The sequence below is a fragment of the Grammomys surdaster genome, unplaced genomic scaffold, assembly GCF_004785775.1.
Source record: "Grammomys surdaster isolate TR1022 unplaced genomic scaffold, NIH_TR_1.0 125702, whole genome shotgun sequence".
NCBI lineage: Eukaryota > Metazoa > Chordata > Mammalia > Rodentia > Muridae > Grammomys > Grammomys surdaster.
In genome coordinates this window covers 597208-614561 of record NW_021620537.1, presented here as the reverse complement: position 1 = coordinate 614561, position 17354 = coordinate 597208, and the positions used below count along the sequence as shown (strand labels likewise).

At 38.8% G+C, this 17354-nt stretch overlaps 1 protein-coding gene and 1 non-coding gene across 2 annotated transcripts in view; one reads left to right on the top strand and one right to left on the bottom strand.

Annotated features, from left to right (window-relative positions):
• The window catches only part of Selenof (selenoprotein F), a 31346-nt gene that overhangs the window by 10397 nt on the left and 3595 nt on the right, over positions 1-17354 (top strand). The window contains exons 2-3 of the mRNA XM_028788147.1: positions 611-778; positions 13748-13811. Of these exons, the coding sequence (XP_028643980.1) occupies positions 611-778; positions 13748-13811 (232 nt within the window). The remainder of the gene's footprint in view (positions 1-610; positions 779-13747; positions 13812-17354) is intronic.
• Positions 10077-10212, bottom strand: LOC114639407. The gene has a single exon (XR_003714009.1). It is a non-coding gene; the product is annotated as a small nucleolar RNA SNORA2/SNORA34 family (small nucleolar RNA).

The window sequence follows — 17354 nt, the reverse complement described above, 5'->3', positions numbered from 1 at the left end:
GACAGTCCTGCTTACACACTGAAGGCCTAAAATCAGCAATAGGCCTGTTGTACATGTATACTAGCATCAAGTCTTGGGTCTCTGTGGAAAAAAATTGAAACAGAGGGTGATAAGCTATTGTAAACAGGCAGCTTTTGTGACAATTTACCAGCCTGAGTAGTCATAGACCTTGTAACTAGGTAGCCTTGGCAGATAATACCAACTTAGATAAGGACAAGTGAATCATAGGTAGAATCATAGTGACCTGTCCCTTGAACCCTTACCCAGCCAATACCCTGTTCTGAAAGATATCTGTATTCCCCCAGAACACCCACACTCCAGTGTCATCCCCTTCCCCACGTTCTGCCTCTTTGTGTTTATAACCCCTGTGTGAATGAGTATAAATTACGATTTGAAGAAAATAAATAAATTATTAAAATATAAAAAAAATGTTCAGGGCATAGTGGCTGACATTTATATACAAATAAATGTGAAAGAATGATTTAAGAGCTTTAAAAAACAAAAACAAAAAAACCAATTTGTCTCCAGATGAAATGTAATAGCACCTTGGGTAACCCTGGTTTCTCTTTTAGGAAGATTCATGAAAACCTGGATCTGTTTTCATTTTCAGGTATCTGCTCTCGGGGCAGAGTTTTCGTCAGAGGCATGCAGAGAGTTGGGTTTCTCTAGCAACTTGCTCTGCAGCTCTTGCGATCTTCTTGGACAGTTTAATCTGCTTCCTCTGGATCCTGCTTGCAGAGGGTGCTGTCAGGAAGAAGCACAATTTGAAACCAAAAAGGTACTGTTTTTTGCTGAGTCTTTCTTTTCTGTGCTTTAGTTGAGATAGGTAAAATACAGACTGCTGAATCAATTAAGAGCAGTAGTCTCTGACTTTACATGTTTCAGTAAAATCCAAGTCCTTTGCTTGCCTGGTCTACTAGATAAATCAAAGGAAGCGTGTGTTTACATACCAGGATCCATTCCACTATGGATGTCCAGCAAGGGGAGGGCAAGTCAGGGCCACACCACAGAGTCACTGGTGTATATTAGTCTTCCTGGCATCCGGCTGAATAAAAGCAAGGGCTAACTAATTACACTTTGGTTTATTTGTAATGATAAGCCAGTTGTGCAAGGAAATCCGAAGTGATATCATGGTACGTAATATTGGGCATAAATATGGTTAACAGAACTTTTGATTTATATACTCGTAACTGGAAATTCCAGTTACCTATAGCCTTTATCCTTCCTGTCTGGGAAGTAAGTCAAGGGAAAATAGTTGTGCCAATAAAATCTGCTTTTTAAATCTACTGTTGAAATAAGTGCTCTGGGGTTTGCTTGGCTGGGAGGGTGGGTGGGCTGTTTGGAGGCAGGGTCTCACTGTAGAGCTTGCCATGATGCCATGGAACCCACAATGGGCTTATCATCACATTCCTCTAGCCCCCGCCTCCTTGGTGCTGAAATTACAGGTATGCACCACTAGGCCTAGCCTGAACTTACTCCATCTTTGTTTTTCAGTAACACTCTTAGATTTCTCTTCTACATTGTGAAGTACCTGAGACAAGTACTTGTATTATCCAGTAAAAGTGACAGAGGGGCCGAGGCACAGCTCAGTAACAGAGCGCTCACCTGCTGTGTACAGGGTTCCATGATCAGTCCTCAACAGCAAAATGGATGCTGTTGAAAGTGACCTCGTGGGATTTCAGAAACCATCTCACAGACCTTACTAAGCTCCTTTTTCTTCCTCCTTCACTTGTCTGTGCTGAATTGTTTGGTGTGTTGTTATTTGTAAAACTTTTGAATAGTAATACTTTTGTGTGACTAGATAAAGTTTATCTCCAACACCAAGTACATATTTACAAGTTTTAGAAGAAAAATAAAGCAACACATTTTTAAAATCTATTTGTGGTAGCTAGATTTCACACTTGGTCTCACAATACAGTGACCTGAGTTCTCAGTGTCCCACGTGAGCTTACAGAGTCCACCATATTTCTTACATTCTTGGCTGGCATACACCCACAGTGCATTCTGTGTTTAGAGTCTCATAGCGTAGGCCTTGTGTATGTAAAAATCTAAGCAACAAGTTTTAAAAGCTTGATTTGATTGAAAGAGGTTAAAGACCAGATTTAACTGGTTTGCTATGTCTCTCCTCTGCCTTTATAGTGAGATGTTCATATAGGACAAATTGCTGAAGGAATCTGTGTGCATCATCTTTGTATCATCCACTATTTATCCAGAAGAGATTATTCACTAATACCCCAAATTTAGAAAGATGGGATAAGAAGGGGTGATTTCAAATAACAATATTTATCCCACAAGCCCCCTTTATAATTAGGGGTAAATTGAGAGATCCTGCTCTTTCATTGATATAAAATAATTCTAAAATACAAAACAACGCATATATCGGTGCTTAAGAAAAAATGTAAACTACTAAAAGAAAAATTACTTGAATTTCAGTGGTGTTTTGTGCAATTAGTGTTTAGTAAGCAGTACAGATGACTTTAGCTTTACACAGAGAATCTTAAGGTGGAAGGAAAGGTATTGAAAATATGTCCTTTCCACTAAGTAGAGTTCTTCTCACTGATGTCCTCCTTGCCCAATAGTCTTGCCTGCCAGGTAAGAAAGGAGTGAGGTTTTGTGTTTTTTGTTTGTTTGTTTGTTTGTTTGTTTGTTTTAGTCATAAAACTCCACAGTTGAGCAGTAAAGGGGTGGGGAGGATGTGGGGTGTCATCTAGAAATCATGGGGAGTTGCTCTCTTCTGTCTTCACCTGTCCATGTGAGCTCTCCTGGTTTTACTCTCACTGGTAACTTACTTGAGGTAGGAAAGCACAGTGTCTGTCCATGCCTGGGTTTGGCACCTACAACTCCCACTGGAAACAGCTAGTTCTTCTGTGTTCTGTCACTGCGCTATTTTAAGTAAAGACTTACTAAATTTATGTATGTATGTGTACCACTTGTATAACCTGAGGAGGCCAAAATGCATATCAGATCCCCTGGAACTGAAAGTAGGATCAGTTGTTAGCCACCATGTGCCTGCTGAAAATGGAACCTTGGCCCTCTAGAAGAGCAATTGTGCCATCTCTTCAGCCCCAGTATTAACTAGGGTTGTGACATAATGAAAGAAGCTGTTGGCTGCCATGGTGGCTGTGCAGAACAGTGTGCCAAAAAGCAAAAGATGGAGTTGTCTCAAGTAAACAACTGAGGTTGAGCTGGATACCATGGTACACACTTGGGTTGTAGTGCTCAGGAGGCTGAGGCAGGATTGCGTTGAGTTTGAGGCCAACCAGGGATGATCTAAATGAGACCTTTATCAGAGACCGGAGAGAGCAGGATATGATACTAAATAAGAAATCCCACTGGTAAGTTTTGGTTCCCCATTTTTACAGTAAACCACTTTTTCTAGAGCTGTCTTTTAAACGGATTTAGCTCAGCTCCATCCTTGTCTACTCCTGTCACCATCCCCACATCAGGTTAGTGGTCTATGTCATCCTGCCCCCCACCCTGTCCCCCCGTCCTGCCTGTCCTGTCCTGTCCTGTCCTGTCCCTGTCTAGTTGCATCCCCCATGCTCCCTCCCTAGTCTGTTTGGCATATTCATGGACTTACTGTACCAGTTGTTTAGCCCTTTATTCTGCCAATAAATTGAGCTCTTTGAAGTCTAGTTTTATCCTGTATTTTTAAACCCCTAGCCTTTAGAACAGCTGCACTGGTCTTTGTACTTGAATGAGGCCATTTTCACTAAGAACAAATTGGATATGGTGCTTTTTTTTTTTCAATTATTTTAAAAATAATTGAAAGCAATACAGGCCTTAAATTTCAGGACTTGGGAGTCTGATGCACCAGGATTGAGCTTGAGGCCAGCTTAAACTATGAGGTGGTACCCAGCCTTTAAAGATACTTAGAAGTGAAAAATACAATAGAGCCTTACCTTACAACTGCTTGATATCTTTAAAAATAGGTTTATTTACATACTCTGAAAAATAGTAAAAGCTTTAAAAGAAACAGAAACTTACTTCTGTAACGGTAGTTGCCCAGAACAAACTTTTGATACTTAGTATTAGCCTCAACTACAAATTTCTCATTTCTATATTTTGTTTTTAAGGATATATCAAAAATAGATGTGTTATTATTTACCACAGTTTGCTGACCGTCAGCCTAATTGATAGTGTTTTAAATTTGTTGAGGGGTGGTCTCTCGCCCAGGCTGTCCTTAAGTTCATAGTCCCACCACCTTAGTCTCCTGAGCCATAGGATTACAGGCAGGCACTACTCCAAGATTATTTTGAAAGTAAACATGAGCATCAGATTAAAAAATAATCTGCTATATTAAATGATTTGATTAAAAATATTTTTTAAAAAATTTTTGGACTATCCTGAGGATAAACACAAATCAAGTATTTTATTGTTGTTGTTATTATTATTATTGATTCTAGGATTTATAAAATTTATTTCTAAGATTTATAAAAATAAATCATTTTTAAATGAGCTTTTATCTTTTTACTTCTCTGCCTGCCATCTTCATGCCTAGCTCAGTGCTTTAGCAGTCACTCGGCTTCCCGCACACACAGGGTGGTGGCGCTGGTGCTGGTGCTGCTGCTGCTGCTGAGCCCGGGAGGCCCCTGGGTGGCCTGACCTGGGGTTTTCTCAAGTTTTAAACATGGTTTTCTTCTTTCTTTAAATAATTTTGGTTCCCTGGTTTTAGCACCTTTACTCCTTTCAGTTTATACTTGCACTCCATCTTTTGTTACTCCAGAAGCTATACTTAGCAAGTCAGAGAACCTTCTAGAAATGAGGATATGCTTAGCTAAATTACTCATAAAACAATGCACAGGTTGTTTTAAGGTCATCTGCCATATGTTCTGTCTTGATTGACCTCACAGGGAGTTTAGGGAAGTGGTCAAGACCCTCCTCTAGCACCAGATTGCTGTGCTCAGCCATCAGCTGCTCAGCCAGTGCTTTAAAGACCTGGTCATGTTGTCTGCTTCCCTCTCTCCCTCTGTGGACCAGTTCCTGCTTCAGGACTGAATGGATCATATTTAATCTGCAGACATTTGCCAGGTACATTTGCTACTGATAGTGCTAAGACACTAGTACCATATTCTGAAAGGTACCTGTTTGGTGTCTAAGCAAGCAAGGAAACAGTAGAAAATTTGGAGGACTCGGGAAATACCACAGCAATGACAGCTGTTGGCAGAGTACAGGAAATAGACAGCTATAACATAAAGTGTTAGATTGGCTAATGATAAAAATTTGCAGCGGGTTGTTCTCATGTTCTCCTTCCAGCTCCTCTATCAGTTGGTTCAGGAAGGAATAGATTATGATAACAAAATAGTGTTTGCAGCTGCTTGGTGCACTGGGTGTGTTGGAGGAGAGGGGCTTTCTCTACAGCTGCCACAGCCAGGAGAGTCTCAGTCCACAGAAGGCAAAAAGACAGTTCTTCATGACTAAGTACCTGTTAGGTTTAAACTTTGGGGGTCTGACCCTGAATCATTTATTTTAGGCATATTTAAGCACAGCACAATTCAATGAAAACTTTCATAAAGATTGGACTTGACTACTTTGAAACTTTTTGTAAAGCACATGTGACACCTTCTATAAAGATGGGTTCTCTAGACTGATGACATGTGACACCTTCGATGAAGATGGGTTCTATAGAGTAATTGATAAGGGTAAGGTAAGGGTTTAGAAGAGGATCTGGTGTTATCTCCACCACACAGATAGCAAAAGGCTCACCAGGCTGTTAACTATGTCTTCTTCCAGCCTTCCGGGAGGATGACAGGTTATTCCCTTGAAGGATCAACCCTGTGTGTTTAATATTCCAGGTTCCCTCAGTGCTCATCTTTGAGCACAAAGACCTGTGTCTCCTACAATGTGGAACAGACTGTGTGTGTAAATGATACCAGACCAAGAGTTCTGTGCTTTCCGCCCTCCCAGTTGTTTAGATGTCAGTAAAGAACATGATACAGTTTGAACTTTCAATCACTTGGATCACTTGCGATCTTGTATGAAAGATTGTGAGGGTTTGGGGTGGTGCTGCTGGAAAACTTTCTGAAGCCATTGCACTGGGAGTCAATATAGCCTTTTGATTTTCTTTTTGAAGGTTTGTCTTTCTTTGTGTATGTGTCTCTTTGGGTACATGCAAATGTATCCAAGTGTCTAAAGGGGGCAGAAAAAGGTGTCACATCTCCTGAAGCTGAAGGTAGAGATTGGTGGCTGTCCAGCATGATAGGTCCACTGGTTCTTAACCTCTGACCTTCCTCTCTAGTCCTGTGCTTGTCTGTCTGACTGTCTGTCTGTCTGTCTTCCTTTCTTTTTTGGTTAGTTGGTTGGTTGGAGTTTGGATTTTTCAAAACAGGTTTCTTCTGTGTAGCCTTGGCTGTCCTAGAATTCATTACGAGACTATCCTTGAACTTAGTTTGAAAATCTGCCTGCCTCTGCCTCCCAGGTACTGGGATTGACAAGGTGCACCACCACCACCCAGCCTGATTTTAAAACAAATGAAAACAACAAAAACCTGGAATGTATAGCCAAACTCACCAGGCAAGCACTACTAATGAACTACGTCCTCAGCACCAAGCTTAATTTTTATAGGACAAAGATATTTTGAAAATTGAAATTGAATTCAATTTAAAATAAAACACCATTTTCAAATACTTTCAAATGGCAAAATAGGTGAGAACTATTTTTTTAAAACTGCAAGTGACATTTTGCACAAAAAATAAATTTAGGTCTATGATTATAATACAAAAATAATTAGTTCACAATAAAAGAAATTAAACTAACCACACAAATTTAGGTATATGATCACAATCCAAAAGTAGTTTACAATAAAAGAAATCAAATTAACCATGGTGTCTAATTTTTTTTTTTTTTGCTACTTTTTTAATCTACTTGGTAACAGATTTCAGTGGTCTAAGAATAATTTGAATCCTTTTTGTGATTAAGGTTTGGTTTGGGGAGGGACATTTTAATTTTGTCTTTTGTCCTTTTGTGATTGTCTTTTTTCTGCTCTTTTTCTCTGTTCTTTTCTTTTTGCTTTCCCCTTTTGTCTCATCTCCCTTCCCTGTGCTGGGACCATCCCAGGTCTTTACATAAACACACATTCAACTACTGATCAGCAACTTGGTAGAGCATTGTTTAATGAATGATGTGTTACTTGCTTATTTATTCACTCATTTGAAAGAAGGCTGTACAGATTAAGGTGAGATAAAATCCTTCTGTTTGCATTTGGGAGAAAGATCTGGTGGTTCAAAACTCTAGTAAAGCCTCATATCTGGCTCCCTGAGCCTACCTGTTTCTTGATCTGGAATATAGCTCAGTCAAGCATATATTTGATAAAGGGCTTTATTTTCACTTTAATATCTGTGTAGACAATAGAAAAACAATTAAAAATGTTTATCTGCTGTTATTTTTATGGCACTGTACTTTGATGTTGTACATAGTAAATATGTCTATGAATGTAGTTGAATGTCCTCTTCTGTCAGCCTCACTATGTTTTGTGATTGGACTAACTTCAGCTCACCAGGTATGCACATATTCTACCATGAGAATTCTATGCATCCCAAGCAGACCAGAGACTAGACAGAGGAATGCTAACATATACATATACATTTGAAATTATCCCCTTCCCTCTTTATGATAGGTTTTTGGGAAATTGAAGATCCTCTCTCCCGCTCTCTCCCTCCCTCCCTCCCTCCTTTCTCTTTCTCTTTTTCTCTTTACTGACTGTGACTTTGAGCTAGCACATTATTATCCCAGGTTCTTCAGTTTTGCTGTGATTATATACTCTCCTCTGACTGTTTACACTGGTTGTATCTTTTCTCTACACTGTTGTTTTAGTCCTCAGAAAAAGCCTGTAATGCACTTTGATCTCTGTTTAACAAACAAGCAAACAAAACAAATTAGATCATAGGCTGCCCAAAACTCTGGGGAATTTAAGTACCAGAGCCAGACTCATGCCAGTTTGGCTAGCAAGTCCAAAGTTCTAAACCACAACACTGTTTGATGCCATCTAGAAAATACTGATATTAAATCTTGCTACACAGAGCTTCTGTAAAAAAAAAATTGAATGACTTAAACATGAAAGGCCACATGCCCTTCTTAAGGTCCCTGTTGAACCTTCAGTTAACAAGAATAGTTAATATAATGGGGATTATACTTCCTAATCTCCATCTTTTTATTTACCACAGTGTGACTCCTGTTCATTTTGATGGTTTTTTTCAAAATTATATTACCTGTTCTTACTTTAGCTCAGATCCAAACAAAAGGTTTTAAATAAATGACATAATCTTTAATAATTTGGAAAAAAAGTACATCAAAATAATTCTTTTAAATTTATAAGGAAATACTCTAGCCAGTTTCACCATGCTGCAGAAGTCCATTTGAACAGCATTGTCTAGGTGACAAGTTTAAGCGCTAACCTGTCAGACACAATGCTGCTACTGTAGAAAACACAGAAGGTTGAAAAGGAAGCTAAGCTAACTGTATGACATTGTAATCTCTAAAGAAATTTCCTACTGTTTAAAATAGCTTCACTTTTCTACCATCCAGAGCCTCCACAGAAACTGCTTTCTTCAAAGGAAACAAAATAAAAGTATCTTTAGCAGATGATTCTAAGTGTTACATAAAAGCATTGTTCTCAAAGGAATTTTAAAATATGCTTGGGAACAGTTCAGATCCAGTGTAACCAATACTAACACAGTACTAACTAGTGGCACAAATAGATACTTCATAATAATGGTCATTTTGTATCAGATAACTTGTTACTATTTGAGAGCTCTCTTCCAGAAGAGTTGCAGCCACAGGCGGCACAGAGGTGGGAGTCAGAAAGCAGCACAGAGGTGGGAGTCAGAAAGCAGCACAGAGGCAGGGAGTCAGAAAGCAGCACAGAGGCGGGAGTCAGAAAGCAGGTAGAAGCCATGGTGGTGGTTCTCAGTCTCCTCATGCAGTCCAACACCTCCATGGACTCTAGGTTCTTTTGAGTTAACATAATCACCGTTAGCCATTATACACTCTTGTAGATTTACAGGGAAGTTCTGTGCATGTTTCTATAAATCCTACTCATCAAAGTACTGAAGGAACCTAGTCCTTTTCTCTATAGCTTTCATAGTTAAAATGCAATGAGAAAACATGTTATGTTATTTTTATTGAACTTTTTAGTATAGTATTGATTTTATCATTTAGAACAATTCTTCCTCTGGAGCCTAACTTAAGGTAAATGTTAGCCTCTCAATCCCAGTACAGGAGCTGAAGACACAGAAAGAAACAGTGTTTGCTCAGTGTCAGAGAATCCTTTAAACTTCATGAGCTTCCTTAAACAGAAAGAATTCAGCAGACAATTAAGATGCACATAGTTAATTTAAAAGTATAGAAGTCACTGGGCAGTGGTGGTGCATGCCTTTAATCCCAGCACTTGGGAGGCAGAGGCAGGCAGATTTCTGAGTTCAAGGGCAGCCTGGTCTACAGAGTGGGTTCCAGGACATCCAGAGCTACACAGAGAAACCCTGTCTCGAAAAACCAAAAAAAAAAAAAAAAAAAAAAAGGTATAGAAATCTGTTTGCCAACTTTGCTAAGTGGTTTGCAAAAATCGCAGCCCAGCTTCTCTCTTGGTCCTGTGTCTCAGATGTGCTTTACATACTTTTAGTGTGTTTTATGGCATGAATGTACAATCTTAACAAAGAGTTTCTGTTACATTTCAGAATAGTACCTTTATTATTTGTCCATGTATAACTAGCTTATTGTTCAGAATTTTAAAAGAAAATAGGAAAGTGTTAGAATTAGCAGTGAAGTAAAATGTAAAATAGTATATGTGTAAACACTGTTTTCTAGTGACAATAATTATGGCAATAAACACAACTGTAAGAAACCTTGAAATAAAACTAATTATTTAAGCTATGTTGGAGTAAGTACTAAATTTCATAGTATGGGAATTTGAAATTATAAAATCAAGCCTTGTGTGGTTCTCTGACAGAAAACTGCCAAGTGACAAGAACAGGCTTGAGGTGCCATAGAAACCACCACATCACTTTAGGATTAAATCCAGTGAGCACAGCAAAAGGGGGCACAGGTCCCATTGCTTTTTTGATGACTTTCCCTTTTTTTCCAGATGCTTCCTTCTAAATGAATCAAGCGTTGCATTCTAGAATTTCTGCAATGGAAATTCTAAACAGAAAGACATTCTTTAGGCCTTAGCTTGAAACCAACTGCTTCAACAAACTGCTAGTCTTGATTCAGGGCCAACGTTTGGCTTGCTGCATGTGTGGCTTCTACCCAGACTTCTGACTTTGGAAAAATCTATACCCCCTCCCCATTTGCTAATTAGCTTGTTTTCTCAACTGACAAAATCTTGTATACATTTCTAAGGAGCCTTCCTTTCTCTCTAACATTCTGACCTGACACTGAGGCCTCACACCCACTACACAGTGAAATTCCACTGCTAGCCAGGCACTTGCGATTCAGCCTTGTGTCCTTGAACTTCACTCTTTTATTCTATTCATATGGTAGTTTTCTTTGTGCTTGTCTTCAGTTTTTCTCTCAAGGTTTGTTCTTGTTGCCACATGTATTAGAGCTTCCTTTGAAAGCTGAGTAATAGTCCTCTGTGTGACACACATTTCTATCATGCCTTGATCTGAGCTGTCAGGGACACTTGAGTCACCTCCATCATTTGGTGCTAGTAAGTTAGACTGCTATGATCAGTGTACAAGTTACCCTTGCATCTCTTCTCTCCTCTTTGATTAAATACCTGAAAGTAAAGTCTTGAGTCATGGTGACAATGCTTTTAAGTTTTTGACACCACTGTTGCATTTCCATAGCAACTGTGCACATTGCCTGAGTTGCTCCATCATCTTAGCCACTGCTGGTTTTCTGTTTCTTGGCAATAGCCATGCTCATAGTACAGAGTGTTGTCTCCCTGCTCTTTGATGTTCCTTTCCTGACTGTCTGCCACCACCTTGTTAGTAATACAGCCCATATTTCTAACCAGCATTAAGCAAATCTTGTTTGTTTTTTAAATGCATTTTATAAACATATCTAATTAATTGTGAAAGTTTTATTGCTTGAAAGAACCAGAGAGATCATCAAAATTCTTCATTTAAAATCCATCAGTGGTTTGAGATTTCATAAACAGCTTATACAAAGACCCTCAGTGTGTCAAGGGCCTGTGATAAACCCAAAATATAAGGACTTTTAATATAGCCCAGAATCATAGAAATGCTAATTACCTTTTGCTGTGTCAAACAAAGGTGATTATCATATTTCTACCTTGTATTTTTCTGTATTTTAGGAATTACTTAAATAAGCCTTGATCTTCATTATTTCTTTATTTTTTTAAAGAAACTTAAATAAGTACTAATTTAGACCTTTAACAATAAAATCCATATTTGATTCTTAGGTGACCATAAAAAAATAAATCTGTAAACTAATAAGAAATAAAATAGATAGGTTATAGTCTTAAGTTTCCTATATTTCTCTTAGGGCCCCTATATTTCCAAGACTATGCCTATGAAGAGAATAGTCAAGGTACTGGAGAGATGCTCAGTGGTTAAAAGCACTTACTGCTGTGGTAGAGGTCCCAGGTTCAATTCCCAGCACCCACATGGTGGCTCACAACCATCCGTAAGTTCTGTTCTGAGGAATCTGATGTCCTCTTCTGACCTCTAGGACACCAGGCACTTCTATGGTTTATATACATACATGTCAGCTGTCTTAAGAGTTTCTATTGTTGTGATAAAACTTATAACCAAAAGCAGTTTGGGGAGGAAAGGACTTATTTTGCTTACACTTCCACACCACAGTCCATCACTGAAGAAAGTAAGGGCAGGAACCTGCAGGCAAGAAGTGATACAGAGGCCATGGAATAGTACTACTTACTGGCTTGCTCCTGTGGCTTCCTCAGCCTGCCTTCTTATAATCCTCAAACCCACCAGTTGAAGAGTGGTGCTGCCCATAGTGAACTGGGCCTTCCCCCATCTATCATCAATCAGGAAAATTTACCACACGCTTATCCACAAGATAGTCTGATGGAGACATTTTCTTAAATAAGGTTCTCCTTCCAAATAACTAGTTTATGTCATCTTGACTTAAACTAGACAAAACACTTCTGCACATAAAATAAATCTTAGAAGAAAAAAATAATGATTAGGCTTTGACTGCTTCAGAAAAGTGATCTCTCTCTACCTTTGGATATATCTCCTTACTTCACAGCAGTGGTCTGGTGTTGAGTGCTATCGTGAGTTTTTACTACAAAGAGAACATGTAGCTTATACATCTATGGAAGTAACGTTGCCCACTGAGTCTGCTTGAGCTGAATTTCATCAAAAACAAAAACCTTGAGTTTTCCTGTGTCTACACAGTACTGGCTGTAGTCATTACTTTTCAAAGATGGGGGTGAGACTGTAGAGGTAAGAACACTCACTGCTCCTTAGAGGATCTCAGTTTGACTCCCAGCTCCCACACCAGGCAGCTCTCAACATGCTGGGACCCCAGTTCCTCCATATCTGATGTTTTTTTCTGGTCTCCATGGCCACCTGCATATATATGTGCATGCACTCAGATACACTATCTGTCTAAAAATATTGAATGTTGGACTTTCAATTCTCAGCCATTTGTCACATAATGTTAAAAGCAATCTAAAGACATTAAATTAAAGACCTTCCTAAAGCATCTTTCTTTTTTTAATTTTTTCCCAATCTGTTTTGATACTATTTTAATTACATGCAATATTAAGGTCAGTTCTAGGTTGAGGAACCAGCAATACAATAGATGCAGATAGTCAAGGAACAAGCAAGACAATAAACACAAATATTCAAAGAACAAGCATTAAACAAAGTCCCATGATCACTCCGGTGATTACTGTTTCTAAGGGCTTATCAGGATGACCAAAATATCTGAGCCTACTTCCCTGTCCTAGCCCAAAGTTATTTTCATGCCTGAAGCCTACTTCTTTATTCTAGCCTAAGATTTAGATTCCTGCCTAAAATTACTTCTTTGTTATAGCCTAATGTCAGATTCCTGCCTGCAGCCCATTTCCTTGTCCTTGGCCAATGTCATATATCCTGCCAAGCATCCCCAAAATCTCTCCACATCTCCCCCTTTTTTATTTCACAAACAAGACTGAGCATGTCTTAGATTGTTCTGACAAGAATGCCTTCCTTACCTGTTGTAGAATATGTACTATCAAAAGCAATGCATGTCTATCTTAGGTTGGTAAGGCTCTGTGCAGAATCTTACACGTCCTTGGTTTGCCAGCCTGTTAATTTAATAACTCTGTCTGGGAATCCATTTTCAGTTTCAAGCCATGTACTTTGGCTGCCAACATGTTGATGTTTTTAAAGACATGCTTTAACATGATGGGCAGCATATGTAACATGGATACCCTGGAAAAGCAATTTCATGTTCTGTGCAGGACAGGGTACTATTTCAGCATGCTGCCAAAACATACCTCATTTTTAAACGTTTGTTTCTGTAATTTTCCATTTATATTTTGAGATTGCACTTGGCCTGGGTAACTGAAACCATGGATTATGGGACCTTTAAACTCGAGCTTGGCTTCTCCTTGGTCTGGAAATGTACCGTCTAACTGTGCTTTGGCACTTTTTTGGTAGGGAGTTCTATATAGCTGCTGTACTCCAAGGTTTGCACTATGGTGCTTCTTCACAGTCCTGCCTGAGATGAAACCCAGAGAAACACATGCTGGACAAGCATTCCGTCCCTGAGCCTTATCTTCCACCTCCGTGACTCTATTCCAACCTGTCGCTTCCTGGTTTTCATTTTACAGCTGTATGCAGGAGCCATCCTTGAAGTCTGCGGATGAAAATTGGGGAGGTTCCCTCAAGTCCAAGGTATGTAGCAATCATTTAAAGTCAACATTTACAAGAATAATTTCACTAAATAATCCCAGGAATATGGATTTTCAGAACACTCTGTAACGATATATATGAATGTTTTCCAGTTCTTTTTTCGGGAGATAGAGTCTTAATAGGAATTGATGCACACATTATTTGTTATAAACAAATACGACATATCAAAGTTAGATTTAAAATAGAGAGCATGAAATTATTCTTTTACTCCTGTCAGGTATAAATTTTAGGAAGGCTTTTCTTTTAGCAGATAGAAATAGACTTTTTTTTTTAACATATTCTAGTAGATTTTTTTGCTGTAAGTTACAGAACATTGACTTAAAGTAGAGCAGGCCTATGTAGCTTGGCCAGCCAGCAAGAAGAAAATTACCACAGAATGATTGGTACACTAGAGAGTCATGCAGTGTGTGTCATCACAGGGAATTTTAGTGATAAATATGTTAAAAAAATAATTTTCAAAGTCTGTTCTTGTGATTAGCCATCAAACTGTAACAGAGCCTCACGTCTCCAGGAAGCCTTCACTAAGGGTTTTCTATTATCCTTGCATGCTTACCTTGAAAATCAGCTTTCTGAGTGTGCAGGTGATGGTGGTGCCCCAATTTAATCTCACCACTTAAAGAGCAGAACCAGGCAAGTCATTGAGTTCAAGACCAGCCTGGTCTACAAAAATGAGTTTCTAGGACAGCCAAAGCTACCTAGTGAGACCCTGTCTCAAACACGTGTACATACACACACACACACACACACACACACACACACACACGGGGGTGGGGGGAACAAAAGAAAATTGGGCTTAAGAAAAGGAATCCATTTTGAAGAGACTCCTTTTTTGGTTCTGGGTGGCATTTGGTAGGTCCACAGTAGTCCAGCAGGATGGGTGGTTGCTGGTGAGGTTGTGAAGTTGAGGTCACAGGTAGCTTGCCTTTTAAGTTGAAATACATGGCTGTTCTTTATGTACACCTAATCTGTTTTGATTTTTGACACAAACTCAAAGTCCTCAGCACCTGCCTCAGCCTCCTGAGTGCTGAGCTTACAGTTTTACATGCCTGGTGTGTAATTCATGTGGAATCTCTCAGTCCTCCTTCATTACTTTAAGATGTATCATGAAACTGCCTTAAAAGTACACAGTAGGCTTGCTGGTCTCAGGGAAAGTGGTAGCCACGAGTGGTTTCCCTATATCCTAAAAGTTAAGATATTTAGATGTCTTCTTCTAGAATCCAAAAAATAAAGTCTTCTTAAAAGGTTCCTGTTCTGCCCTTTTCCTGTTTCGCTTGCTTCTTATGACTCTAACAACTCTAGCACACAGAACATGATTGTGATGTGCAGTGATTAAACCAGAGGATACAACAAATAACAATGTCACAGTCAAATGCCTGCCTTTATAAAAACTCACTGTCAGAGTTTTGCTTGTAACGTGCAAAGCATCATAAGACTTCCCTCACTCCTGACTGACTACGCACTTTTTTTATACTTTATATATTTTATATTTGTATTTTTTTGTATTGGTAGATTAAGTACATGACTGCCTTCAGAGCGGAGAGCATTGGACTTGAGAAACTGTCATTTTTATTCCTGACTGACTATAGGCTAGTATCTGTTGCCTTTTTTAGCAGCAGACTTTTTTGTCTGTGCTGAGGCTGGGGCTGAGCTGTGTCCTGCACCTGTCAGCACAGTCAGTTTACTAACCCTCCCAACAGCTTTGACTGTTACTAAATGTCAGACTTTAATAATGAACTGTTGGACGTGAGAAAAGTCCTTTGGGGGTTTTAAATTATTTGTTTTTTTTTTTTTTCTTTTGGTGGGGAGGTGTCAGGAGCAGAGTTAGGGTAAGTACGAAGCTCAGGGAGATGAGGGGGGTTGGGATGCATTACATGAAATTCATGAATAATCAAAATGAAAGGTTAAATTAAAAAAGAAACTATGCTAAAACTGGGACATTATTTTATCTTGAAGTTGATTTTTAAATTTTGAGTTCTTTAGTTCCATTTTTTACACATATTTTTGTCAACATAGTAAAATCTTTCTCTGAACTAAAAAGTACATATTACATATTAATTTAACAGCATTTGGGTTGAGGTACAATTTAGCAGTAGAGTGGCAACCTAGAGTGCTAGCTTGGGGTCATGCTGTGTTTGACCCCAGCATCGGACAAGATTGGGGAGACAGAGAGAATGAGAATATTAACATTTATTTGTCTTGGTGCTGGGGATTGAATCTCAGCCCTGCAGCATGGGTTTTCTCTCTTTAATTTTTCATTGCACACAGCACTGCGTAGCATTTGCATGCTGGTGTATAACATACTTTGGGCATCCCCCCACCCCACCCTCTGCCCCTTGCGTTGCTCCCTTGGTTCCCGAGACAGTTCTCCTTCTGCTTCCGTGTAGTGTCCAGACTCAGCTCTATATGATCTACAAAATCTAGGAACCAGGATAAGAGAAAGTGAACCATGTCTCCCCTGAGGCCGACTAATCAGTCCACTTAATGTAATTGTTTTTTATGGGCACCTTTATCTTTATTTCTTGGCGATCTAAGAAAGTCATAGCTTTCTTGTTCTTGAAGAACTTATGCTGTCATGTAGTCTATGCAATACAGCATATGTATAAATTCTCAAGTAATTGCTGAAAGCTTCATTTACTGCCTGTGAAGCATGCCTGGCCTGTTATAATACTCTCTTCTTTCAGAACTATGCTTCTGAATCTGCGTGCAGCAAAAGAGAAAACTTACTTAGATTGGTCATTAGTTATTCGTCTTGGCATTCCTTTTAAGCCTGTTCACTCAGTCCAGCCTATTAAAAGACATTTGAATGAATGGAATTATTAAATGTACTCAAAAGCTCTGCTCCATGTATAGGAGAGATTTTAAATAGCCCATGTGCAGTGGTGGTTTCTTACACAGTTGAAAAGTGGTTTGAAGAGCTGGAAGTGTTTCCAGACATTCGTATAAGATTAAGCAGTCTAGAGTCTAAGATACAGTGTTTATTGACCATATCACATTTTTATTCTCGATCTATTTGGTTTTTCTCTTATCTGTAAGATCTCTTTTAATTTTTTTTTCATTTTTACTCTTGAATTTTAATGGCAGTGTTCTGTTGCCCTGAAATTCCTATTTTTATATAAACCTATCTATAAAACATTTCCTTTAAGACCATGCAAAAGAGAATTTTATATTTCATATTTATTAAGTTCTTTGTATTGTAAACTTTGATAGTATTCCAAGCCCCTCCTTTTTAGTACTTATCCACAGTCTTGGGAATTATTTGTTTACTGTCTTTTTTTCTATACTAGATTAGAAATTTTATAAGGTGGGGATTATATATGTTTCTGTATCTCTGCCTTTGCTGTGTGCCACACATAGTAAATATACAATAAGTATCTATACAAATTTAAATTTTTATTCCATCTGTAATATATTTAAATACACACTAATATAGTCCCAGTTTCTTTCTTAGTACTTGACAGCTCCCACTGAATAACCCACACAGGCACATCCCCCCAGTACACACATCCCCCCCAGTGTACAAACCCC